The sequence below is a fragment of the Malaclemys terrapin genome, chromosome 3, assembly GCF_027887155.1.
Source record: "Malaclemys terrapin pileata isolate rMalTer1 chromosome 3, rMalTer1.hap1, whole genome shotgun sequence".
NCBI lineage: Eukaryota > Metazoa > Chordata > Testudines > Emydidae > Malaclemys > Malaclemys terrapin.
Genome location: NC_071507.1, coordinates 127,946,693 through 127,974,668, shown reverse-complemented (window position 1 = coordinate 127,974,668; position 27,976 = coordinate 127,946,693). Strand labels below are relative to the sequence as shown.

The window sequence follows — 27,976 nt, the reverse complement described above, 5'->3', positions numbered from 1 at the left end:
TCTTAACCAAATCCTTTTGCAATAACTTCAGTAAATGACCATTCTGTCTATATCATCACACACAATGACAGAAGACACTCAGTCTTTGTCCTCATGCCTCACAACACCCCTTATGGTAAGTGTGGCATTATTAGACAGAAGCTTCATATCCCATCAGATCCTATTGCTTCATTATATTTTATTACCAAATTGATGTTGTGAGGAGTTTAGACAATAAAATGCATCTTTTCACATAGTTAGAGGTTCAGACAAGTTCTGGCATTAGGAGTGAACCTAGAAAGTGTTGTGTTAAAGCAAGTATTCTTACCATCCCAGATTGCACCAATATAAAAGTGTCAGGCACTTTCTAATGAAATTGCAATGCCCCCAATAGGTATTTGTATTTTTAAAAGAACATTAAACATTAAAAACGAACACTGGACAGTAACTTGCATGTCAGCAACTTTTGGTGTATTTACTGTCTCCAGTTGATCGGTTGTTTTGGGAAAGACTTTCAGAGTTAATGCTTCTGTCCTTTTTTAACTATTACTCCTGTTATGTCTTGGTATTTAGTATATTTATTTAAGATCACCATTGTTTTCATGCCTCAGCTTTGCCTAGGCATAATAGTATGATGTGCATTTCTTTGCATTTGATTATTTAAGACAGACTGAAGATTGCATTAACATTTTATTAAACAGCTAATTATAGAAAGCACCATGGTTTTTAACTGTAAATGTTAGGATAGCACATATCATAGCTTAGTAAAGCAAGACTGCAATGGGAAGCTGATGCTTAAGGGTATGGTATTGTAGAGGTAGGGAAGTATAAACAGTTTCTACTCCAGATTTCAGTCTCTAAGGCCTGGTCTACACTGGGGGAGGGTGTTGATGTAAGATATGCAACTTCAGCTACGGGAATACCATAGCTGAAGTCGACATATCTTATTCCGACTTACCTCCCGTCCTCACGGCATGGGATCAACAGCCACGGCTCCCCCATTGACTCCGCTACCACCGCTCGCTCCTGTGGCATTCCGGAATCGACGGGGAGCGCGTTCGGGGATCGATTCCAGATAAATCGATCGCTACCCGCCGATACGGTGGGTAGTCTGGACGTACCCTTAGATCAGATGCTTTATTAGAAGCTTTTATTAAGTGGAGAATTGGTAAATGCAGCCCAGCATGATAGAAAACTCGTGTTTCATGCAGGGTGGATTTGATTTAAATCAAATTGATTTAAATCACTAATCAGGAAGACTCGATTTAATCATGGATTTCTACATAAAAGTGCATTCTTGTTGGTTGTTATAACCTTAATAGATATTCTTCACAACTCAGAGACAGATGAGATAAACCAAATGGCCTGCTGCCATTATAGGTTTACCCTTCTAGTGAGAGAACGGTATGGAGATCTCAAATCAATGAAGGCTACACTCAGAAAGACCTCAAGACTTCTGGAATACGCTGCTCAAACAGTTTCACTTTTGTTTCTACTGCCTGTCCCTCCCTTCTCACATTTATCTCCAGTCTTCTTCTCCTTGTCCAGATCTATTCCGCCCCCCACAATCTTCTATTCATTGAACTTTGTGAAACTTTGCACTTTTAGAGCGAGGTAAGGGATTGACTCTGTGTACACAAATTTGCAGAGGGACAATAGGGTTGAGGTCTGTTATTTCTCACCTCTATATATTATACTGTTTATTTAAAAACATTTTTGCTGTTAACAAGCATGTTATCACTGGAGACCCAAATCCACAGTTTGAGAACTGCAAAACTAAGCATCTCTGATGGTATCTTCTAGACTTAGCACTGAGTCCCATTGGGTAGATAGAAAGATTAACCTAAATAATCTATACAGATGCCCCTGAAACCCCATAAAATTGGGTCCCTAATCCATGAACTATTGGAACTCATTTACAAAACTTTTCTTAAATGTTACATGAATATATTGTCTCATACTATAGAATTAGAATTTATAATCCCTATTCCATGATGAGATATCTTTGAGCTATAATGTATCTTAATTTAAAACTATCTTTAGATAGGATTTTTCCTTAAAAATCAGATTTAAATAAAAAAAAAATCATTGATATTTATTCACCCTGGTTTCATGGCTGCTTTACGTTTACTAAAAGACTTTTTCATGGGCAATGTTTTATATTTTGGGGGGGAAAGCTTTTTGTACATAAACAACATTTGGACGTAAAAAGTGTGGGCAGCATTATATATAAATCTCTATACTAATGAGAATATATCATAGGTTATCAGGCCAGAAGGAATAAGCTAGTCTGATCTCCTGCATAACGCAGGACATACGACTTCTCTGAATTAATTCTTCCTTCAAGTCCAATAGGTGTTGTTGAACTAGAGCATATCTTTTAGAAAATCATGATTAGTTAAAATGTCATCATGAAAAGTATGAAAGGGAAAATTTTCTGTTCTTTAGCTGGATTCTATATGAGAAACCAAATTTTGAAGGACCCTCTTTTCCTCTGGAGGAAGGAGAACTGGAACTCGCTAATATTTGGGGTGAAAATACTTCTGAAGAGAAAGATGACTATAACTCAGCTAAGCCCGCAGTGATTGGTTCAATTAAACATGTAGTAAAGGCAAGTACTATAATCTATTCTTGTTCAATTCTTAAGTATTTTTCAGAGTTTGTTTTCTCTATTGGCATAAATAATTCTGATGTCAAGAAACTGATTTATTAACACACGAAGCATATCATTACTTAAAGTATGGGTGTTTGAGACACATTTGAGCTTATGCAATGATTCTGTGGGTTGTTACTAAAATAATTGGTGGTGTATTGCAGTAGCATCTCTGATAGTGTGCACTAGTAGGGTGGGGGAGAAAGGAGACCCTACTCCTTGATATTTATCATTACTTAATCCCTCAAAACATAGTAGAAATTTAAAATGCAGTATAAGCCTTGCAAATTGATTAAAAATAAAATCTCCAAAGTTCAGTAAGTACATAGTATCTAACGTACATTTTTTTTGTGTACACCCAATTTACACACATTCTAGTGCACACCCACAAACCCAGATTTGCATTAACAAATATCTATAGCCACACAAATTGTGGGTTTTCATGTACACGGTATTAGCATACACAACTTATTAAGTGTGTTTTAACGTATCATTCAGAAGTCTTGCCATTTGAAGGTTGCCAAAATAGGCTATAAGCTGTAACAATGTTAGAAAGGGAAAAGGAGGCATACTTGATTTGTAAATAGGCTTTTTAAAAAATTAGGGTTCTGTTAAAGAATTTTCTCTTTAGTGTTATCCTCGTATTTAATTAGACAAAATATAGAAGCAACCAAGGGAGATGCATGCCTGCACAGGTGTCAGAAAAGTCAGGAATGAAAAGTTAGATTTGAGAATCACTGGGAGAGATTTCAACATACAATTACAAAATTACCATTTTTCCAGGATTACAGGGTTTGTCAAATAGACCTGTATACAGGACCAGAAGGGCTGGGAATTGTAACTTCATTTTTTGATGACACTGAGGAAACTGGTATATTTGGCACAACACAGAAGACTTGTTCTATAAAAGTACATTGGGGCATGTAAGTATACAGTTTTATGTGTGTGTATATATACTGATATAAAAGGAATTTATTTTAAAATTGTTCGTTATAGCAGTCAGACATGCAAACATACAGTTTTACTTCTGGTTACTTAGTATGATGTGGTCACTCGCTAAAACAGTTGTTTTCAACCTGTGGTCTGTGAACCCCTATGGGTCTGCAGATTATGCCGAAGATTTCCAAAAGGGTCCGTACCTCCATTTGACATTTTCTTAAGAGTCCACAAATGAAAAAGTGTTGAAAACCACTGCACTAAAAGGTTATCTGTTTGAAAGGCTATCCTACATATAAATACTAAGCCAGCTGTTCTCAAACTGTTGGTCAGGACCCCAAAGTGGGTCGCAGCCGTGTTTGAATAGGGTCGCCAGTGCTGGCATTAGATTTGCTGGGGCCTGGGGCCAAAGCCCAAGCCCCAGGGCTTCAGCCTCAGGTGGCGGGGCTCAGGCTACAGGCTCTCTGCCCGGGTCTGAAGACCTTGGGCTTTGGCTTTGCCTTCCCTCCCCCCACCCAGGGCAGTTTCAGGCTTCGTTCCCCACTTCTGGGGTCATGTAATAATTTTTGTTGTCAGAAGGGGGTCACGGTGCAATGAAGTTTGAGAACCTGTGTACTAAGCAATCAAACGTGTGTGTTTCTCTCTATATACACACTATATTAATCATTGTAGTATTGGGATTAACTGCGTTATTGAAGTCAGTGCATCTCTGTAACATACCATTAATTTTATACCTTAAGAACATGAATAAGACTACATTTATTAGTCTTAGATTATTGAACACAATACAGTTGTCCTTGATAGGAATGTGTGACTATGTTGGTTTGGTGCTATATGACTATCGCTGACTGCTGTGGTACTTTGAAGGAAACTTCAGTACAAGCCAGGTACTGCATACCAGTCAGCTCCTTGATAGGATCCTTATGATCGGAGTCCTGAAGGTATCAGTCCAGTGTGGCTCAATGACAAACTGCAAAGTTAATTCCCAAGAGTGAGTCTTCTGGCTAAGTAGGAAAGCTTGGAAAGCAAGACCAACAGAAAAATCGTGTGAGACAAGCAATAGTTGCTGTAGCATGGTGTTGGTGTTGAGGTGGACCTATTTCACTCCACTTCAGTTATTTAAAGCGTTTACTAAAGAATGCTGTTCATTAGATTTAATTTATGAAGAAAACTATTAATTCTCTCCAACTTGAACCAAATGGGGCTGTGCATAGGTGCAATCTGAGGGTAGAATTTGGCCCAATACATATATGTAGGAAATTGTTTTGATCCTACAGTGGAGTAACCTGTTGGGTCAAGATCTTTCAATAATGGTAAATTATAATATTCTGAACATGACTTCAGCTTTACTGCATGATCAAGCAGGAGGAGCAAATAGACAGTGCTAACTCTTTTATTAAAATACATACAAGCCAAGGAAAACAAAAGAATATTGGCCAAGAACATTCTGTCAGTAAAATCTCCTGCAAGCTTGCTCCTGTGCAAAAATTCCCATTTAACACACATTCAGGCTACATGCATTGGAGAAGCTCAATGACTAAAGATATTTCAAGGGTTAGAAATATTAGGAAGCATCACAAAGCTTAAAGCTGTGTATTGCATTTTCCTTCTATATTTTCCTACATTTTTAAATTTATGAGCTGGCATTCCTTATTAAATTGAGCTTGGGTCATATTTTTCCTCATTCTGTGCCCAATCTTCATGTCATTTCTTATGTGTCATGGAAGAGTCCAATTTCCTGCTATGGTCCCTGTGTTAATTAGTATCAACTTCACATAAGAAAGACAGGCCTATATGGAGAGATTTCTGCCAATAAGTTCAGCTTCTTCTGTAAACCCAGTGAGAAGGCAAGGATTGAGTTTCTGAACTGTGACTTTAGGACTGAAACACATTGGTAGGGAAGTGTGGTCACACATTTATAGTAATGCTGCCCATGTTATACCTTTTGTGGACAAATGAAGTACTGGAATTTCTAAAACGAAGTTGACACTAAACTAAAGATATTTATTCATTATCTTTAACACTTATGGGTCATGACTTCATGGGTTAAACTATGACTGCTCAAAAATTTCCCCTCAGAACTGCTTTGGGTGGAAAATCTGGTTTTCAACTAAATGAGCATTTTCTCAAAAATAATTAATTTTCTGTGCAGAATTTTGACTTTTCATCAAAAAATTAAAAAAAAAAAACCCAAACGAAAAGTTTTTATTTGGAAATGCCATTGTTGTGCCTCACGCCTGAATTCTGCTGTAAAGGCTAGTTTCACCAACTGGACTACCGTTCCCGTAATGGTTTTTAGCCAAAAGTTGTTGGTGTTCACAAAAATAAAACCCTGTAAACCTTGAACAGTTGAAATTTCTTCGGGGGGAGGGATCATTTTCGAACCAGCTGTGCCCTAAACATGCCACTAAATAATGACATATAATGGTTTTGATCTTTCAGCAGCATATCAAGACCAGAGTTTTAATCATATTTCAGCAACTGTATTAAAATATCAAAGTTAGTATGCGCCACCTAATTTGGGGAAGCATCCTTGTAAGCCTTGCATTTAGACTGTCTGAGAGTGATGATTAATGGTTTTATAAAAATGCAAGAAGAAGGTCAATCTATGCTGTATTCTTTCTATGCCAAGTGTTGAAGAGGATGCAATAAAGCAGAGACAAATCTAACAGTATAGATACTCTACTTTGGGAAAGATGTAAAGAGCCAAATAACCAAAATTTCTCTGTTATCTGCAGTTAGACCTGAGATTACATTTACTAGTAAAGAACTCCTCTGTGCCACAAAACATTCACTAATCTGTGTCACTTGTCCTGTGTGGCAAAATTCAGGAAAGCTACTTTGTGCTTGGAACCAAAAAACTGCTGATTGTGAAAATATTTGGGTCTTGTTTCTGAGCTATTTGAACTTCTTAATGGATAGTTGGGAAAATAAAACCAACCAAAACAAACAAACAAAAAAAATCTGCAGTTGTCTGATGTCATGAAAGCTGGATAGCATTTGCATTGAATCTGGCTCTAGGTTGGTGAGGATCTTCTTTAACCCACTAAAAAAAATCAATTCTGTACCCATGTAATCTATTTTTAAATACAAAAATATGTCTCCAATAAATAGACAATAATACAGGCTTGACTCTCCAGACTTCAGACATTGCCTGAAACTCCTGTTACACAACACAGGGTCAAATCCCCAAACATATGTTAACTATTGTGAAAATTCCTTAGGCCCTAATCCTGCAAACAAGCACAGAACCATTGGGAGGGCAGGTCTACACTTAAAACGCTGCATCAGTACAGTTGCACTGGTACAGCTGCACCCCTGTAGCATTTACGTGAAGACGCTTCTACACTGATGGGAGAGAGCTCTCCTGTTAGCATAGTTAATCCATCTCCCCGACAGGTGGTAGCTATGTTGACAGGAGGAGACCAGAGCAGACCAGACTGGACTCTGCACAGTCATAGAAGTGTGTGCTAACATATCTGTTCTCAGGCTGGTGGCATGATGATAAATGTGGTCCTGTATTTACATTCTTTTAATGGGTAATGGCCTCTGTTGTAAGATACTGTATGAGCATTACATTGATGTTTGTTGTAATTCAGAAACACTGATCTATTTAACTTTTTTTTGTCTTAATCTAGATGGCTAATTTTTGAAGAACCTGGTTTCCAGGGAATCCCTTTAATGTTGGAGCCTGGTGAATATTCTAACTTATCATTTTGGGAGAAGAAGGAAGCATACATTAGATCCTTGAAACCCTTGAAAATGGTAAAATAATTAGAGCTAGTATGTTAACAATAACATTAGTGTCACAAGACTCTGCAAGATTCACAAAAATAAACTATAAAACATCATATTTAATGACTTTCAAAGTAGTATACAGTGCTGTTTAAAGGTCTTTGGACTCTTATCCTTAATTGCACCCATCAGTGTTTAATTTTCTTGACTTTGATATTGTGGACTTTGAAAAAAGTCATCTTAAGGAAGACTGTTTTTTGTAAAATAGTTATACATATGTAAATTTATTACAAACAAGTTTTTATTTTTGTAATTTTTTTTAGGGTGGCCGCAAAGTTGAATCCATTGAAGAGCCAAAGGTAAAAAAAACAGTTGATATATTACATTTAATTTAATCACTGTGAGACCAGCTCTTTTAAACATGGCAACCAAACACACACAAACTAATTTACCATGGTGATGTCATGAGTACTGGTATGGTGGCTGGGCTGTGTATGCATGGTGCTGAAACACAGTGATACTGCAACTTTTGTCATATCTGATTACCAGTCACTAATTACGTGTATGATGGCACAGCACTCACTTACACAGTGACTGGATAATAAATATTAGGGCAGACCCCTGAGCCAGTATAGAGACCCACCGATTAGTTTCGTAGTCTGATCCTTCGTTCATTTTGTGCTATGCACCTAAAGTCAATCTGCTGTCAAAACTTGTAACTAATGCACTTTTTCAGTAACTGCCACTTTATCTCATCTTTGCTAAAGGTAATCATTTATGAGAAGCCTTTCTTCGAAGGGAAACACATGAAACTGGAATCAGAAATACTCACTCTTATTGAGGAAGAAAAGCAAAAAGAAGAATCTGGAGGAAATAAGACACTGCCACTTATATCAGTGGGGTCCATAAAAGTGTTGGAAGGAGTGTAAGTAGAGGAAAATGCCCCAAACAGTTCTAATTGCAGAATGAAGGAAAGGCTGGTGCAAATAATAACACCATAGTGTTGGAAATTGCACCAGATAAGATGCAATGTACAGTTGCGGTCTTTGTCCTCATAGCTCTTTCATTGGATTAGATCAATGCAAATAACTAGATTCTGTGGTGCATTCTAGACCTCTAGGGGCGCTCTGTCATCACAAAGCAGCCAGATCTGGCTAGCTGAGATTTCCCCTGGTATGGGGAGCTCTTGGCTGTGCAGGGCTGGTGCCCCCAGCACCTGTGCTGCCACCTTACCCCATTTCCACCATAAGTAAAACGGAGGTAATTGCTAGAGCATGCACTCCCCCACAGCACCACAGGCTTCTCTAACCTACACTAGGTACTGCACATGTACACCCTGAGAACAAGGGAGCCTCCCTCTCTGGTGTGCCAAGCAAATAGTCACCCTGTGGTGAACTTTGAACCTAAGGCTCCTCATTTCATCTATCCTAGGAAAAGGTTTTATTTTATTCAGATTTTATCTCACTTACCATTTTCCATCCGGGTTGATTAAAAAGACAGCTTCCTTTCAACAGGGCCAAAGTTCAGGAGTTCCTTATATTTCTAAAAAGAATTCACCTGTCTTAGCTCAGTATTATTGTTGTTTTGAAGGATTATGGGATAAATTCAGCTCTGTGTTTAGTGGCAAGGTTCCATTCTCATGTGCTTTTTTTCCCCACCCAATATTTAGTTGGGTTGCTTACGAGAAACCAGGATTTGCAGGTCATCAGTATTTGCTGGAAGAAGGCGCGTACCAGGAATGGAAAGATTGGGGTGGTTACAGTGAAGAGCTTCAGTCGCTGCGACCTATTCTAGGTGTAAGTTCCAAGAAGATCTAATATTTGCTACTTGAGTGCAGTGAAATGTTTTATTACATTTTCCTTTATTTTTGTTTGCTTCAACAGGATTTCACAAACCCCCACATGATAATGTACAGTGAAAAAGACTTTGGGACTAAAGGTTCCAGTATTAATGTATTAGGAATTATTTCCAATTTGAGAGACACTGGCTATGGACTCAGGACACAATCCATACATGTTTTAAGTGGAGTGTAAGTGATATTCTTAATTACATTTTTCCTTGTTAGTGATTCTTTTTAGAATAAATTAGCAAATAATTTAATGTTTTACTGCTCTCTGCTTTTAATATCTGTGAAGAAATCCTTATGCGAATATAATTCCCTATCTGTGATTACACAGGACAAAGAAGAATGTGGCTGTTTGTAAATAAATGTACTATGAAATTTATTTTCTTCCTATAACAAGACCGAATTTTCTTAGGAAACACTGGCCTATTGATTTGCAAATGATGAATGTGTGTAAATTATCTGTTCATCAGAGGATACATAATAGGATGCCGTTGTAGAATTTTTTAAGCTGTTATACAGCAGAGTTGCTCTGGGACTAATTTGCTATTCTGACCAAAATTTCATGTGTTTTACCTGAGGCAAATTATGTAATCACTTTGTCCCTCAGTTCCCTATCTGTAAAATGGGGGATAATATTTACCAAGTTCACAGGTGTGTTGTGAGGATAAATACTTGGAAGGCATTTGTGTGATGTTGTGATATGGGCCATAATAGATTTGGGGGTTTTAGCACATCTTTGGAACAGGATACTTTTTCATAGTGAATATTTTATTTTTGTTGGGAAATATCCTGTTCAGTTTGGATTTTTGTTTTTCTTTATGGTATGTGTAAGGTAAATTGATCTACTTGCAATTCAGATTATTATGAATCCTTATCAAACATATTCATATAGTGCTTAGAGGACTCAGTTTAATTTTGTGGTGCTACATAATGAGTTCATATTATATTGTCACTAAAATGAGACTAGTAGCTAAATCATCTGTTAGTGAATGCATGCTTGAAGATTCAGAAAGCATGTGGTACTTCCAATGGCATGTGTAAAAGCCCGACTCTAGCTTCCTTTACTGAGTTGCTACTTTTCCTCATCTTTTCCAGATATTTTTCACTGGGGCTTGCTACAGGGAGGATTTTCCTTATGAGGCTTCTGAGCCCAACAAGTAGCATGACAAATTCTAAACATCCTCCTACTCAGTCTGATCACATGTAACTGTAGGGAGGCTTAGAGCCATTTTGATTTTAGTTGCTAAGTGAGAATAAAATAAAAATTGCATTAGGATTTATTTTCACTCTGATGTGCTTTTTCTTTTTTGCTAGTACAGAATGATACTTTGAACCAAAGTTTCCTCTGAAGATATAATTGCTCTGTGACGAGACCTTCAGGCTAAACCCTTGCTAGGACTAGTATTTTCTACAGCAGTTTGTTTTGGAAAGACAGACAAGTGTTAGGCAGCATGTTCCAAGATACACAGAATTAATGTGAGTGATAGCACTGAAGGAATTTCAGACACTTTGGTGCTTGATTTTCCCTCCACAACATATAGCTAACTCTCATTGAAGGACCCCACCCTAAACCTCACCCTGCACTGTCTTTATGAAGGTAGAACTCCTATTGATATTTCAGTGCGAGTTTTGCAAGAGTAAGGGCTGCAGGTTCACACTCACTGACTTAGCTGCAAACATTGTTCCTAAGGCAGCCCTTTTTACATGGCAGTCTTTGCATCCACTGAGCCCCTTTTGTACTCTTGGATACACAGGGGAGTAAGATGGGAGGTAGTCTCCTCCCACCGTAACCTGGCTGAAGACAGGGTGAAAGACCTCCTATCACACCCTCTCCACAACCATTGGGACATCAAGTTTGATCACTGTTACAGTAAAGAAGGGACTCCGGATATTTAGCTTCTGACCATTTTTGTTACTCATATTTTCTTGGGGAAAAAATAATACTGTTGACCTCAGATGTGAAGACTTTAAGTGAAGAACTATGGGTTGGCAGGGGTAGCTATTAGTTAATTTTTTTTTATCGTGTCTAGTTGCTGCCACCTCCTCCTGCAATCTCTCCCCTGCATGTTCCGTTCTTTTAAATAAATGCTTCCTACTAATGAACAGTTAATTCAGGTAGCATGGGCTCTTCCCAAAGGACTACCATTCTATTTTTGTAGTGTTTCATATTTTTTCATCTGGGGATATATGGTGTCCACAGGATTCTTTAAACTGCTAAAGTATTAATATTTCAAAAGGACATTGCAGAAATTTTTATAAAAAATAACGTTCAGTAAACCAAACCATATTTGTAATGAATATTTGTTCTGTAAAGTGTTAGGTATGTATTTGGGAGCACAAACTGTAATTCTTCCCTTGCCCAAAAAATCAGTTGTTTTATGGTGGTGGTGTCTAAGGTGCTAAAATATGGGGTCCATGAAAGCTGCTGAATTTATTTGCTTTGGAAAGTCAACTTGTCCTACCCCGCAGAACTGTTACAGCTGGGCAGCAGCAGTACAAGCGCCACACACTTTTACTTATTTGCCTGAGATCTGAAAACCTGGAAGCACCACACCATTTAATTGAAGTGTGTGCTGTTCAGTCTCCAGGCCCATTGAATCCTTAATATATTTGTTGAGACAGCAGACTAAGGTGTCATTTGCAAAGATAAGGACATTTGCCCACTAAGAATGCAAAGCTACCATTTCATTTCACACAGGCCACTGAACAGACAGTAAATAGTAACAGCTTTCAGTCAAGAACCCCTTCCAAATTGTAATTCCAGTTTGTAACCAAAGACCCCATTGTCCAGCTATACCGAGAGAATGTCAGGAAACACTTGATATGATTTTAATCAGGCTGCAACTCTATTATTCGATGTCTGGGACTACCCGGCAGATAAAAGGGTACAGTGCAGGTAGCTCCATGTTCATTCACTATCTACCTTGGGGGCTTCTGCCAGCCCCCATCTTTTTCCATCCTTGTCCTCAGCCAACCCATTGCTGGGTCCTTACCATTTCTCCCCCAAACAAGGGTTTAGGTGCACTATAAGAGAAGGGGTTGGCTCCCTGCCATACCAGACATGGGAGCCCTTAACTCCCCTCTCCCATTCCACTCCTTTAACAAACACCTCCTTTTTAAGTCCTTTACCAAGCCATTTATCTGGTCACTCTGTCCCTTCCCTGTCTGCATCTGCACTAGACATCTTCCCCACACTTGTATAATGAGTTGCAACATCACAGCCTAACTTCCCTACTCACCCTGACAAAGCCCCCCTGGAACCGGCTGTGGGGATGGTGGAAACCCCCCTACTACACCTAGGCCAATCTGGTGGTGAGTGAAAAATTCTTTCCCAGCTCCCTTAGAAAGGAGAGACTAGCTTGATGCCCACAGCAGGTCCTGACCAAACCTGGTATTTTGCCCCCTCAAGGGGAGGCAGAGTGGGTGCTGCTCCCCTGGTCTGAGGAAAAGGGGCTTCTCCTGCCAGACTTGCCCCTTTTGAACGTCTCAGCCCTTCCGCTCCGTGGGGATGAGTCCGTGTCCCACACTGACCCACTCCCCCTTTTGCAGCAGCTTCTGTTCCTTGCTCCCCCTCCTGGCTGTAAAGAGCTATTGGCTCTTCACCCGCAAGCCAGACAGTGCCCCTCTACCCCCATTTAAAGGTGCAGTCATTATCAACTAGCAATTCTCTGAGCAATTTAGATTGCAAAATACCATTAAATAGGCTGGTATGCCATAGATGCAGTAAATTTTTAAGTTTATTAAATTTTGACGTAGCCCATCTGATATCTTTTTAGATTAAAATGTAAATTTTTAACAAAGTTGTGAACAATTCAGTGACTTTTTTCAAGAATTATATAATGCTTGTTTCTAAGGCTTACTTTCACTTTTGCATATATTGTATTGTAAACAAATTGGAATAAAACATCACCATTTACTGCATACTTTTACAACAAATCATTACTAGTTTCATTCTTCAGAAATTTTCCAGAAACCATCCCAGCATAGTTTGTTAGAAAATCCAGGAAATTATTTTGTCATTTGAAAAAAGGAAAATCTTTGTAAACTAAAAGAGCCACTTTGCTTTCTTAAGTCAGCATTGATATCTACTTCCATGTTGGCATCTTTTCAATTGTCAGAAAATGGAAGCATTTAGTGGCAAAAGGTAACACCCATAAAACAAGTTTAAACAAATACTAAAAGAAGCTTCTTGTGAGTGTACAGTGTTTCTGATTTCCTGCTTAGTTTTTACTTGTCAAGCTCAATCACTATTTGTTTTAAGAAGTAATCAAATTATCTTATTTTGCAAAATACAAATGTTAATTGAATTAAACTTGACGTTGGGTCTTTGACCAAGAGTAAATTTGGTTCTGGTCCTTTGTTTAATTTAGACAAAAACTCCCCCAGTCCCAGTTCCCGTAAACATTTGTTAACTATGCTGTGCTCCTTTAATTTGACGACTTTTTCCTAATTTTCAAGTAATTAGTGTACTGTACAGTGTGGATCTGATCTTCTTTACCGAATAAAATGAACTTGCAAGAAGGCTTAGGAAGTGGTTAGTTCTACTGAGAAGCGGTTTTTATTACAGACTGTTGTAGGGATATAGGACCTAATCCTGAGCTGTCCCAGGTATCCACAATTCTCATTCAGTTATCCATTATGGTTCTTTTAGATCATCTGTTGGCCCCAAAAGTATTGTTGACATGACTGCAGACACTAGCAAGAGTAGATGGAGTTGCATTTCAGTGGCTCATCTGTCCCAAGTGGTCTCTTTTGGGGTTCCACAGGATTTTGTTTTGTCACACTTCCTACTGCGTGTGTAAGAGGCTGTTAGGGATATGGGGTATTATTGCCTGCTGCAATAGCATTAGTACGCAGATGACACCCCTCCCTGGGTCTCTGTTTCATCTGATTTGGATGGTGCCATTTGACATATCCAGTGTCTAGCTAAGATTGGGGCTGGAATGAAAGCTGCCTGGCAGAGGCTCAGCCTAAATAGACAGCTTATGGAATGGAGAAAGCAACCAGAACTGGTAGAGATTTTTAGCTCCTCCAGTTGAGAGAGTATGTACCTTCATTTTTTCATTCAGGTTTGCAACCTGAGGTTCATGTTGTATCCCCAGCTACTTCTGGCTATCCAAATACAGTAGCTGCAGTGTACTTTCTTTCACGCTGTGCTTGGAAACGAGGTTGTGACATTTTCTTTTGCACGCAGACCTTGTCCCAGTTATGCAGGTCTTTGTTATTTTGAGACTGGATTACTGTGATGTACCTTACAGAATGATATACTTGAAGACTAGTCAAGCTTCAGCTGGTACAGAATATGGTTGTAGAAGTACTTCCAATTATTATCACGTTACTCCCGTGCAGTTGTTTGCACTGGTTTCCAGCTGGTTTCTGAGTGATCTTAAAATTGTTGGTTTTGATCTGTAAAGCCACAAATGGGCCCTGATTCAGAAAACCACTTAAGCACATGCATAAGTCCTCTCCTGTTAAGGACAGCATCTATTTGCTCAAGTCCCAATGACTTCATTGGGACTTAAGTATGTGCTTAACTTTATGCATATGATAAAATGCTGCTTTGAATAGGGATGCTTTTTTGAATTAGGACTATGGTTCTTGGATACTTCATGTGATACCATGGTAGTGCTACCTGCTGATGTGCTGAAGCATACAGCCCTCTTTAAGCAGGTGGAGGATGGAGATAGAGTGGTGTTGCAGAATATGGAGAGAGATGCTCAAGGGGGATCTGGCATGTATTAACACTCTCACTTAAATTTAATATCACAAATATTTATTTTCATGGTAGTAAATCTAGTTTGAAATAATTGAAATATAATTTGAGGTCATTTTAAAAAAAATTGTTAGGATTATTCATGAAGTTTAGTGATATCCAGATGTTTGTATAATTGAAAGACAGTTTCATTTTCAAAGCTTCTGGCATGTGTGACCTACAGGTATAGTATGCACACTTCAAACATTTTTAACTTTGTGGTTCGTTTACCATACATACCTATGTCATTTTGATTAAGTAGTTTTAAAATGACTTGGGTGTGTGTTCTGGAATATGGCTTAAATTATTAGTGAATAACATGTTAAAAGACTCATTTATACATGACTCAGAAGGAGAGGTAACATGAAGGATTACAAGAATGTGTTCACGGTGGACAAATCATACAAAGCTTGAGTACCAGTTTTATGTATTTTAATGAATTTTATACTCCTCATGTCAGATCCTCAGCTGGCATAAATCATTGAAGTTTCATTGAAGTTAGTGGAGCTGTGCCACTTTACAGCTGCTGAGAATCAGGCTCCTTGTGCTTTGAATAATAACCTTGTCAATAGAATCTGTTCTTCAGTCCAGGGATGTCCTCTTATGGTGACCTTCTTGTATATAGTGAAGGTTGATTTACAGTGAAGTAAAATGAAAATTCCATATTATTTTAACGCATTATGGTATGAAAATTGCTGTTCTGGACATTGTGAAATGGTGAAATTCTTAGGGAGGAGAGTCTTACCTATAAGTAGGTTTCAGTGCATGAACTCAGTGTGATGAGATGGCTAAGAGAGCAAATGCAATTTTGGGATGTATAAGCAAGGGAGAATATTGATAGAAGTAGGGCAATGTTGTTATCCATGCATACAGTTTTAGTGGGACTGTTACTCAAATATTGTGTCCAGTTCTGGTCTCTGCACTTTAGAAACAATATTGACAAATGGGAAAAGGTTCAGGAAAAAGTTAAAAAATTATTTGACATCTGCAAAACCTGCTTTACAGAGAGAGACTAAAGAAATTCCATCTATCTAGCTTATAGGAAAGAGAAGGTTAAGAGCGGAAAGTACTTAGATCGTGGGGAGACATCTAATAGTAGAGGCTCCGTATGTTGCAGGCAAATGCATAACAAGATTAAATGAAGCTAAATATATTCAGATAACAAATAAGTTACACATTTTTATCAGTGAGAGTAATTAACCACCAGAACAACTTGCTTGGGGATATGGTAGATTCCCCATCACTTGAATTCTTTAAATCAAGTTTGGATGTCTTTCTAGAACATATGTTCTAGCTGAACTAGAAGTTAGGGGCTTGATGTAGAAATTCTATGGTCTTTTCTATGCATCTGGTTGGACTCATAATGATCCCATACAACCTTAAAACCTTTGAATCTGTTAAGATATTTCACTTCGTTTTAGCATTTAGTTTTGTGGGGAAAAAGTCCTTCCCTTTGGTGGCATATTTCCTAGCAGGAAGGACACTTTACCTTAGCAGACTTTTGCAAATGAGCCAAATGTTTTTGTTTAGGTGTGATGTCATGTAAAAAAAACCCTCTTCAATCAGGTTCATTTTTATTAAATGCATAATATGTTATCGTAGCAGAGTATCCTTAATGCTTTGTTCATCATGCAAAAATTTGTTTCCAAACATCCTCACATTTTACAAGAGAAGAGCTAAGAAATAAATAAGCTAAGCTAATAAATAAAAATTATAGATGTAGTAACATAATAAAAGCTTTAGATTTGAAACACCTCAAAATATTCTCTCTGATCAGGGACAAAACAAATGAGCATCTTGTCAGATAAAATACATAGAGCCTCATGTGGCTTGCGGTAGCTAATTTGAAGAGAATGTTGAAATTTCTTCTGTTTTTTGTTTTCCCCAAAATCTTGATACATAAACAGTATATCCATGGTGCGAAAGCATGACTGTTATGACTATAGATTTTTGAAGTGCAAACCATATATGGCTCTTTTGAGTTGCCTGTTGCAAAATCAAACCCCCATGTTGTACGTTTCCTGCTTGCAAAGTGCTGAACACCCACCGCTCTCAGCGAAACCTGTGATAGCAGGAGGGGCTGAGCACCTAATGGTAGTGGGGGGCTAAAATTGTTGATGCAATGTACTATTTCTTTAATTTTGTTTTTTTAACAGTGTGCTAGGCATACATTTGCCCTTTGCAAATCAGTAACATTAACTGTTTCTTGGATCACTTGATGATGGCCTGTTCTGTTCATTTCTCTGAAGCACCTGGCATTGGCCACTGTCAGAAGACAGGATACTGGGCCAGATGGACCTTTGGTCTGACCCAGTATGGCCGTTCTTATGTTCTTAAAACTTACATTAAGACAATAATGAATATTCACCAGTGTTTTGAAAAAGTTTTTGGTATCTGTTTATTCAGGTGGGTAGTCTATGAGAATCCTGACTTTACAGGAGAACAGTACATCCTTGATAAAGGACTGTATCCCAGCATTGAGGCCTGGGGAGGCAAGAATAATAAGATCTCTTCAGTTCAGCCCATAGTTGTGGTAAGGAAACTTTTTGTATTATTACCTTTCATACATTTCTGCCAAATGATTGTAGCTATTTCTCCTGTTTTCTAATGAAATTTAGATTTGCTTAGGTTCTTAAAGCTGTAAGGTTTTGAATGCTTTTGCATTATTTCATCACTCTTAATTTTTTTTTTCTCCAAACTTTTTAGGATACCATCAATAGCCAAATGGGGAAATTCAAGGTAAGGCCCTTCTCTAAATTTGTAAAACAAATATATTCTAGTGTGTATAATGTATATACGTTTTTAAAAAGCGGTCATTCTTGAGCAAATGCCTAAGATGCCAAAATAATTGAATGGAGTGGTGTTTACTACATCCTGTCAAATTCAAGAAAACCTGTAATGTTCAATAAATACTAATAGTTTTGTGTCAGTGTGTTCCTTTTTATGGGAGTAGTTGATGTTCTGTGACTCCATTATCTTCAGCTCCCCATCTCGGCTTTAGCTTTCCCCGTCCGCTCGTCCACCCTGCTGCTGTTTACCCAATTTCCTGACCCTCAAGCATTTAAAAACTTCAGGAGCCAAGGGGTTATTGGTGCAATATCAGATGTTTAAAAATTAAGCAAAGGAATCAGGAAATGCAGAGGTAATACAGCATTTCCTGATTTCTGTGGACTTAATTCAGTGTTAATATTCAGAAATTAACACCGTTTCTTCTCATTCAGCGCCCACCAAGTTAAAACTTCAAAAGAAAAATATTAGAAGTGAATGAAAAAGTGGAGGTTAAATAGAAACCCCTTCTATCCATAAATAAAGTATAGTGTTAGCTAACATTGCTTGTTGAACATAGAAGAAACTTGCCTTTGGCAGTAGGTAATGTGCCTGATCAGTCTTAACTCTTCCTTTGCTAGTAGGTAATGTGCCTGATCAGTCTTAACTCTTCCTTTGCTACTTGTGTGTTTCAACTTTTTTCAGCATTCTGAAAGTATGCATTGAAAATAGCTTGATGGATTAGTACCCTCATTCACAATTTTGCAACCTCCAAATTATTGCTCTCAAATTATGTCCTCAGTGGAGTTACACAGATGTAGCAGACCATAATCTGAGTGTAATGAGGTTAGAAATAGCCCTGCAATTAGAATTTAGTTAACAGCTCTGTTCATGGTATGCAAGCTACAAGAGAATCTAGGTCACTCTCTCTCATAGATCTATAGGGCTATCATGGTTTGAAGAGTACTAAAATCTTACTTTTTGTCACTAATGCAAGGAGATATGACTCTGAATATGCAGAGGATACTTATTTGTTTAGTGAGATTACAGATTTTAGATTTTTTTTTTTACAATTGGAAGTGTATGTTTTCATCCTTCTTTTAATAAAAAAAAAAAAAATCATGCACAGATGAAACTTGAAAAAGTTCAGCCTAAATGGTAAATATAGCACAAAGTTATGAGCCTGTGGAGAAAAAAGCCTTGTTTAATATGATTTGCATCCTTAACTAATATTGTGCCTTGCCAAAGCCTTGCTGAGTACACTGGTCTGTAGCTTTTGGGAAAAGAAATACCTCAAGGCTGTTTATTGCCCAGCCCCATGCATATTTTTGAAAAATTGTCTACACCTGCATATTATATATATCTAAACAGATTCTTAAGTGAAAAAAGAAACACTGGACCTATGTGTTGTTTGGGGATATATTCTGTTGTACATGATATTCCTGATGTGGAAAATCTCTACATGCCTGGACATGTACCTGTTTTAAGTGTGAACAAATTTGGCATAATTATTATTATAAGGATGATTTCTGTGTGATCAGGTTTAATTATTGGATCAACTATCCTCCTACAGTAATGAATATGAGAAAAACCCCAACAAATGTGTGTGTGGCTTTCAGCCTAGGGTGAAATTTTAAATAAGATAAAGGGGTTTGTAATATATGTGTTGAGACAACTATAGCCCTAGCAGTACAAATACTATCTGTCTAATCTGGGAATTTATACCACACCCATCATCGTGGTATCTGAGTGCCTTACAAAGTTTATACAACACTTTTATATTCTGAGAAATCAGGTCGTATGATATGGATGAGGAAGGGAATATGTATTTCTAAGATTAAATTGATTAAAGAACCAGGACAGACAAGTTTGATAGACCATTTACCATCTTGCTTTACAAGGAAGTTTTAAAAATCTACTCTGGCAGATATTTAAACAGTCTATCTCTGATTACTAGTAATTGTTGAACTGTTTTGTATGTTGCTGAATGATTTACTGCAGAAAGTAATTTTTCAATCTGGTTACCTGGCAGTCTTTCAGAAAAGTAACTTGTGGATAATAAAATATGTTAATATTGCAAAACTGAAGGATTCTGGGTTTTTAAATTCATTTGAATATAACCATGGATGGAAATAATGTTTGACTTATCTAATTAAAGGGTGCTGAATGCATTATTATACAATATCCTTTTAATATATACATTATAATTTTAAAGGTCCAGCTATTTTCAGAGCCAGAATTCAAAGGTAACAGCCAAATATTTGAGAAAAATACCAATTATATTGACGATTCATTTGCTACAAAGTCTTCAAAAGTTTTGGGCGGCAGGTAAGCATGGAATTATGATTATTGCAAAATCACTGAAATGGTAAAATTTTTAAAATAAAAATATTACAACTTTCTGAAATTGGAAATGGGTGAAGGATCCAGTTTCACATACCAACTGTGGAGTTAAATGGAAGGAAAAAAGTTTTGAAATTTGTCATGTGAATTTTTAACTCTCGAGTACCTCTGAAGTTTGTCATGTTTCTCTCAGTAGCTTACTTCTGCTAAAATATTTCAAAGACTGATTAAAATGATTGTTTACATGCTAAGGAATATTGGGAAGCATTGACAGAACTTTGGTTATGAGTGGAATATTTAGTTATCAGATTTCTCCTTCTCTTCCTGCAGTTGGATTGCATATGATAAAGAAGATTTCTCTGGTAATCAGTATGTGTTAGAAGAAGGAACCTATTCTAATCTGTCTGCAATGGGATGTCCACCCCAAACAAGACTTAAATCTCTACATGTTATAAACATTGTAAGGATAACTGAATAAATACACACATAGTAGGAGTATTTAACTTCTCATTTTTGCAACCATATAAAGGACAGTGAAGTACAAATGGTACAGGGACAAGTTGTTACTATTCAGTAGCTATGCGTAATGAGTTTATGGGTCTCAGAGCATGAACCAAAAACTGCCGTCGTTATTGATAGCAGTCATAGTAAAGGAGTCGAGAATGCCATAGGCAGAGCAACTGAATTGCTACTTTTTGCTGCTGTTCATCTCCAAGTTAGGGTTCAAGCATGTTGGTGGGGCAATATGGAGAAGCTTCCCTGCTGCTGTCCATGCTGTATGTGCATAAAAAGTGGAATTCAACCATGCAACTTCAGAACTAAATTAATTTATAAAATGCAGTTGTCATAAGCATGAAAATTGCATTCCTGTTCACTCACTCAATGGTTCATTCTTCCAAAGAAGATTCAGCACCTCATGTATTCAAAAATCAGAATTCTATATCTCTATGGCAATATGGAATTTATAAGCTTTTTTTAATTATTATTATTCTGGTGCCAGCAAATAGGAAATAGCATTTTAATAGCAAATGAGAAATCAAATGTCATTTTAATTTGCACTCATTACCCTTTAATGGGACAATTATGAGTTTACTCAGTCCTATGATAGATTATTACAATAGATCATTTGCAGAATCATGCAAATACGTTTTAACGCTAACATAAATTTAAACAAAATGTAGTCAAGAATCCAATGATAGGCTAGAACTACTACTACCAGCTGTTTGTACTATTTTTAGAAGAGAAAAAGTAAACTGTTGCTCCTTTTCATTGGGTTTGGCTATTATAATACTCACGTAACTCTTTGACAATATTGTTATTGCTCTAAAGAGAACCAGTATTAGTTGTCATTACTAGTCCCTATGGTGCCTTTTGAGGTACAATATAAACTCAGGAAAAGAGCCTCCCCCAGGTGTGCCATACTTTCTGCACTCCATTGCCATGCTGCTAATGCAGATACTGTTAAAAATAAAGAAAGAGTGGTCCTGGAGATGCATAATGGTTGTTCTCAACCTTTAATTAAAATAGTCTAGTCTGTAGAGAGCTTTTATCCATGGCAGTGTAAGCTATCGTTGTATTTTATATGCCTGTTTCAACCATAGAAGGTTAAACTCACTCTTGGAAATTTGTACTTTGTGAAGGAGAACAGTGGTGTTCTGTTGACAAAACAAACAAATGGTAGCCGTTGATTGTTAAAGTTCATAAACACCACTAAGGTTTGTGCTACCAAAGGTCATGTGAGGCTTAGCAGATAAGTATAAAGCAATTCCATGCTTTATAATTTGCTTCTGTACACTGCTGCTTAATTCTCCATAGAGGTTAATTCATTGATGGGATGATGAGCTGGACAAGGCAATCAGTTTTCTACTTGATAGTATCTGTGTTATTGCAAACCAATATACAGAGTAAAAAGCAACAGACAAAAATGTGTGTTTGTGTAAAGCTCGTTTTCATAATTCTGCAAAGCTTTAAGATTTCTATATCAGGTATTTATTTTTCTGATCATATATTTTGCCACGCTTCCAATGATCCCAGTTCATCTCAATACCCCCATTTGCCTGCTTCTCCCATAACTGTCTCTACATTTTTTCACATGCAACTTCTACACACGTAGCACCTAATGCTTCAGGCCACTACCTTTGCCTCATTCAAATGCCTTCTAATGAGACACATACAAAAAATAAGGGACCAATTTTCCAAAGCATCTAAGGGATTTTGGAGCACAATCCTCTTTGAAAGCCACTGAGCCCTGTGTTCTTAAATCCTATAGCTATTCTTGAAAATTTCCCTGTAGGTCAGTAAAGTTATTTATCCAAAAAAATCTTTGCTCCATCATGCTGTGCATTAGCATCTTCTGAATAATGCATTGTTGATTAGTAAATCCTAGCCATCTTCTGATGCCCTTCTGGTGTCATCTCTGACCTTGTAAGCTCTTTAGGGCAAGGGACCATGTCCTCTTTCTTCCACTGTGAAGTGTGTAAACACAATTGGGTGCTGTCAGATAATTTTTAATTAGTAACTCGGTGACATATCTAGATGTATGTGTACATGTGTAAACTATCAGGGATTTGGGTGCCGATTTTGTACAGAACAATAAAGTAAGAGTGGTAGATTTAAAAACTTCCAGCTGACTTGCTTGCTCTTATACTCATAGGGGGTATGTGCAATTTGTGGCTGCTCCTGAGTCATGAAAAACCACAGAAACATGGAGTTCACAGGGCACTGTTTGAAATGAATGGGGCAATGCACAGCTCTTAAAGCTATTGTTTCAGCTCTCTGCAGACACAGGCAGTTCTCACTGTTGTGGTTTACACTCTATTTGTATTTTTGACGTTTTCCCTGCAATCAAAAGGGCTAGATATATAATAACTAAAATAACTCCTTCCCCAAAGTTTAGTTTCTGGAGCACAACTCTGTGGAAAGGGGTGAATGCCATGAATTTGACCCCAGAAACATTAATCTTGAGAATTGAGTCCAGTGAATGATTAAAAGCATCATGTCCTATGAGAGGAATTAAAAACAAGACAGGTAGGGGGTGTGTGTATGTGTGAGAGAGAGAGAGAGAGAGCATCATGGGGAGAGCTGGGGATTCTATCAACATTTTAGGCCTTCAAGATCAGTTTAAAGCTGCTTTTTCTTGTGGGTTTGAAAATCAGAATTCCCCAGTGATTTTCAACTGATCAATCCAATGAGTTTAATTAAAATTTGTTTGAAAGCATAATTCTGGTGTGTGCATAGCAACATACAAATTTGTGCATATGCATTTTCACAAGGATAGACTTGTCTATTGCATGCAAAAAGTGTGCATGGGTTATGTGGGGGTTGGGTTTTTTTTAGTAAGCTGCTGCCGGTCAGAAAGAATGGTTGTGGAATTTCTGATCTTCAAATCTTGAAGCAAAAGAGTGCAAAGAGTCTTTGTGGCTTAATGTTCTGGAGTGATGTACATGTATTAAATAGGACCCTTTCTTTTAATATAGGAGCTTTCTGAGCCAAGCATAGCCCTCTTTGAAAAGAAAGGTTTCAAGGGGAAGAAAATGGAGTTTACTACAGAAGTCTTAAATCTCCAGTTTCTAGGATACAATCCTCGAATAGCCTCTGTTCAAGTTTTTGGTGGCATGTAAGTTACATTTACTTTTTGCTTCTCTGGAAATTAATTAAACATTAAATAATGCAAAAAATACTTATAATAGAAGATAAGTGATATCCCATTGGAGTATTACTCTGCAATACGTTGTTAACCTCATTTCTATTTACTGAGCTGAGAGAGTCTCGGGGCCTATTTACTACAAGAAGACTATGTTGGACTGGTGCTCTGCCCCTTATAGGAAGCAGGCTTTAAGTTCATATAAAATATTGATATAAGAACACAAAAATGGCCATACTGGGTCAGACCAATGGTCCATCTAGTCCAGTATCCTGTCTTCTGACAGTGGCCAGTGTCAATATCCAAAGGGAATGAACAGAACAGGGCAATTTGTCAAGTGATCCATCGCCTTTTTCCAGTCCCGGCTTCTGGCAGTCAGAGGTTTAGGGACACCCAGAGCATAGGGTTGCGACCCTGACCATCTTGGCAAATAGCTATTGATGGACCTATTCTCCATGAATGTATCTAATTCTTTTTTGAACCCAGCTATACTTTTGGCCTTTACAACATTCCCCGGCATTGAATTCCACTGGTTGACCACCCTGTTTCCCCGAAAATAAGACATCCTCCGAAAATAAGGCCTACTTACAGTTTTGCCTCTCGTTGTAATATAAGGCATCCCCCCGATAATAAGACCTCCCCGATAATAAGGCATCCACCGATAATAAGGCATTTTTCATTTCTGAAAAATAAGACATCCCCTGAAAATAAGACCTAGCGCATCTTTGGGAGCAAAAATTAATATAAGACACTGTCTTATTTTCGGGGAAACAGGGTATATGTTGTATGAAGAAGTACTTCCTTATGTTCGTTTAAACCTACAACCTATTACTTTCATTGGGTGACCCCTGGTTCGTGTGTTATGTTAGGGGGTAAATAACGCTGCTTTATGCACTTTGTCCACAACATTCATGATTTTATAGACCTCTATAATATCCCCCCTTTACTTGTCTCTTTTCTAAGATGACCAGTCCCAGTCTTTATTATTCTCTCCTTGTATAAAAGCTTTTCCATCCCCCTAATAACGTTGTTTGCCCTTCTCTGTACCTTTTCCAATTCTAATATCTTTTTTGAGATGGGGCAACCAGAACTGCGTGCAGTATTCAAGCTGTGGGTGTATCATGGATTTATATGGTGACATTATGATATTTTCTTATTATCTGTCCCTTCTTCTTCTTCGAGTGATGGTCCCTATGTGTATTTCACACGAGGGTGCGCATGTGCGCCATGAACCTGAGTCCGGAAGTTTTCTCCCAAGTAGTGTCTGTTGACCCACACATGCACAGCATGTCCTCTTGTGCCCCAAAGAGAGGGTATTGGGGCAGTGTGCGTCGATGTCACTCCAGTTCCCTCTTACTGCCACATGACCTGAGTAGGAACCCCAATTCCTCCTTCGCTCTTATCTCGATCAGCGAGTTGTTGTATACTCATGTAAATAGTGTTTTCGTAGTTTTATAGTTTAGTTAAGATAGTTTAGTATAGTGTAGTGTAGTCTAGTTAGTACAGAACCTCCCCGGTCGGGGGACACAACCCCCCTCCAACCTGGGACTATGCACACAGTCCCAGGCTTCAAGAACTGTGTCTCCTGCCCTTGTTCCTCTTCCATCACTGTCGAGCATCAACGTTGCCTCTACTGTCTGGGTGAGATGTACATCTGGGCAAAGTGCGGCATCTGTAAGTCCTTCTAACCCAGAACTATAGAGGCCCAGGAGCGCCGACTCTGCAAGTTCCTGATGGAGGAGACTAGGAGGCCCCAGATTCACTCTGATCCTGGCCAGGGAGACCCCCGCATACAGCGGCCTCCTCTAACTGGTATTGCCTCCCAAACATGAGACATGGTGCAGAGCCGCCAGTACCGAAGCCCAAGGACAAGCCCTACCAGGAGAGTAAGAAACACCCTAGAGGGCATACGAGCACATCCCTGCAGAGGACTGCTCATAAGAGATGCATTCCCTTCCTTAGGCATACCAGGTCGTATGCGATGTTGCGTGTGGATCACCTGGAACCTGCGCTGAAAGGGACCTCCCGCTTTGCCTGGAGGGTAAGGCCAAGAAGTAGGATCCATTTGTCCCACTGGTGACTTCAGTACCCAGATGCATGGAGCGCTTGTGTATGGGTGTGGCTCTGCATATCCTATTGGCCAGCTCTGATGACTAAACCTGGTCCCTCCAGAGTCTCCATGGGCATCCTGTGGACTCCAGGACGTACAGAGACATTCCTGATGCCGGAGGAAGTGATCTTGCCTTACTCGCAGTCTCCTCTCCTCTCAGGCCCATCCATTCTGCAGGACGCTGCTACACCTGAGGATGAACTGCTGTTACAGGAGAGGCCCTCTCCCCATCCATCAGATTGGGGCCCTCCATTACCGACGGTCCTGCCGTTTCTGACAGAGCTGTCATCTGACTCAGAGGTGTCCCAGGACATAGTTCTACCAACATCTCCATTGCCATGCAGGAGCCCAGACAGAGAGCCGAGGCACCCTTATCTGCCCGGCCATGACCCCCTCAGAGAGGCCTGGTACTGCTTTCCTTGGGGGGTCCATTGGTCTAGATTTTGGCCCTATTGGAGCCCTTGGGATCCGTACCACAGACATCCGGCACCGTTGCCAGTCTTATCATTCCTCCCCCATGCGCCAGCCAGCCTCTGTCAGTGTACGAGGAGAAAGACTTGGAATCTGTACCACCGGTTCCAGCTGGAGCCTCCTCGTCACTGAATGAGGCGGTTATGCTTTAATGCTCTCTCTGCTGGATGATCACCAGTGGTACCAAGACCTTCTACAGAGGGTGGCTACCAATACCTGCAAATTCCATTGGAGGAAGTCCAGGATCCCTAACATCGTCTCCTGGAGATCCTTGAGCCACAGGGTGGCCCTGCCTATAAACAAGGCTACACTGGTTCTAGACTGCCCAGGCTGGTTCGGCACACACCGGCTACATGTGCCCACATCTCGAAAAGAGCTGAGAGAGGCTATTTTGTGCCAGCCAAAGGGACCGATTTTCTATTTATGCACCCAGCCCCTAATTCACTGGCTGTTCAAGCAGCTGCAGAGCAGGCTCATCAATAGCTGCAGAAGTACCAAACAAGGGGTCAAAAAGGTTAGACCTTCTGGACAGGAAGGTCTTTTCCTTGTCGGGACGACAGTTTCACATAGCTAACTCCCAGGCACTGCTGGCTAAGTTCGACTTCAACACGTAAAACGTGCTGGTAGAGTTTAAGGACAAGCTCCCTGTGGACAACCCGGCCAAGTTCCAGGCCTTGGTAGGTGAAGGGAAATTGGTGGCTCAGGTGGTCCTCCAGGCTGTGGAGGATGCAGCTGGCACCGCATCCTGTTCCATGACCATGGGGTTCATTATGCGCAGAGACTTTTGGCTCCAGTCTTCCGGTTTCCTGAGGGAGACCTAAAACACCATCGAGGACCTCCCTTTTGACGAAGTCAGTCTTTTTAATGGCCAGACGGGTGAGTCTCTGCATTCCTTGAAAGATTGCCAATCCATTCTGCAGTCCCTGGGTATCTACACCCCAGCTCCCAGTAGCAAGCACCAGAGGCAGCCCTTTAGACAACAGCCGCCTACCCACCCTACTGTCAACAGCCACCAGAACTCCCCTCTCTCCCCCATAAACGATGGAGGTCCCAGAGGGCCTGCTTCTCAGCTCCGGCCACTGACACCTTTGTGATCCTCTCCCAGCTGCAGGCCAACGATCACTTTTCACATGTGGGTCAACACCCATGAGCCACCTTCAATGCCACCTATCTTTGCCGACTGCCTTGCCCTCTTTGCCCACAGTTGGGAGAAGACCACCACAGACAGTTGGGTACTGGAGATCATCCATCATGGATACTCCATAGAATTTCTTTATCCAACCCACCAATTGATTCTTCAGCAGGAAGCAGACTCCTTGCTCCTCAAGGGTGCGATAGAGGGCGTCCAGCCTCACCTTATTTCCTCCTCCCGGTGGAGGTCCATCCTGGATTTTGGTCAGCTAAATATATTAATCAGAAAGCTAAAATTCTGGATGATTATTTTGGCATCAATAATTCCCTCCCTCCAGGAGAAGTGTGGTTTGTGGCTCTAGACATGAAAGATGCATACTTCCATGAGGACATCCATCCGTCTCACAGGAAGTTCCTCCGCTTCAAGGTGGGGGACCAACAATACCAGTTTCACATTCTTCCCTTTGGCATAGCGACAGCACCAGGGATTTTTACAAAGGTGTTCACGGTCATAGCAGCCCAGATGAGACATGAGAGACATATGGCATTCCCTTACCTGCACGACTGGCTACTAGTGGGGCAATCATGGCAAGAAGTTGTCTTTGTGATCC

General features: G+C 39.3%; 1 protein-coding gene across 2 annotated transcripts in view; it reads left to right on the top strand.

The window, feature by feature from the left end:
* CRYBG1 (crystallin beta-gamma domain containing 1) overlaps nt 1-27,976 on the top strand; it is a 132,846-nt gene that overhangs the window by 87,028 nt on the left and 17,842 nt on the right. For both annotated transcript variants that reach the window (XM_054024358.1, XM_054024359.1), the window contains 12 exons: nt 2,428-2,590; nt 3,416-3,555; nt 7,207-7,333; nt 7,627-7,662; nt 8,071-8,228; nt 8,973-9,099; nt 9,187-9,332; nt 17,308-17,434; nt 17,608-17,640; nt 19,883-19,995; nt 20,341-20,470; nt 23,487-23,626. In XM_054024358.1, coding sequence (XP_053880333.1) covers nt 2,428-2,590; nt 3,416-3,555; nt 7,207-7,333; nt 7,627-7,662; nt 8,071-8,228; nt 8,973-9,099; nt 9,187-9,332; nt 17,308-17,434; nt 17,608-17,640; nt 19,883-19,995; nt 20,341-20,470; nt 23,487-23,626 — 1,440 coding nt within the window. The remainder of the gene's footprint in view (nt 1-2,427; nt 2,591-3,415; nt 3,556-7,206; nt 7,334-7,626; nt 7,663-8,070; nt 8,229-8,972; nt 9,100-9,186; nt 9,333-17,307; nt 17,435-17,607; nt 17,641-19,882; nt 19,996-20,340; nt 20,471-23,486; nt 23,627-27,976) is intronic.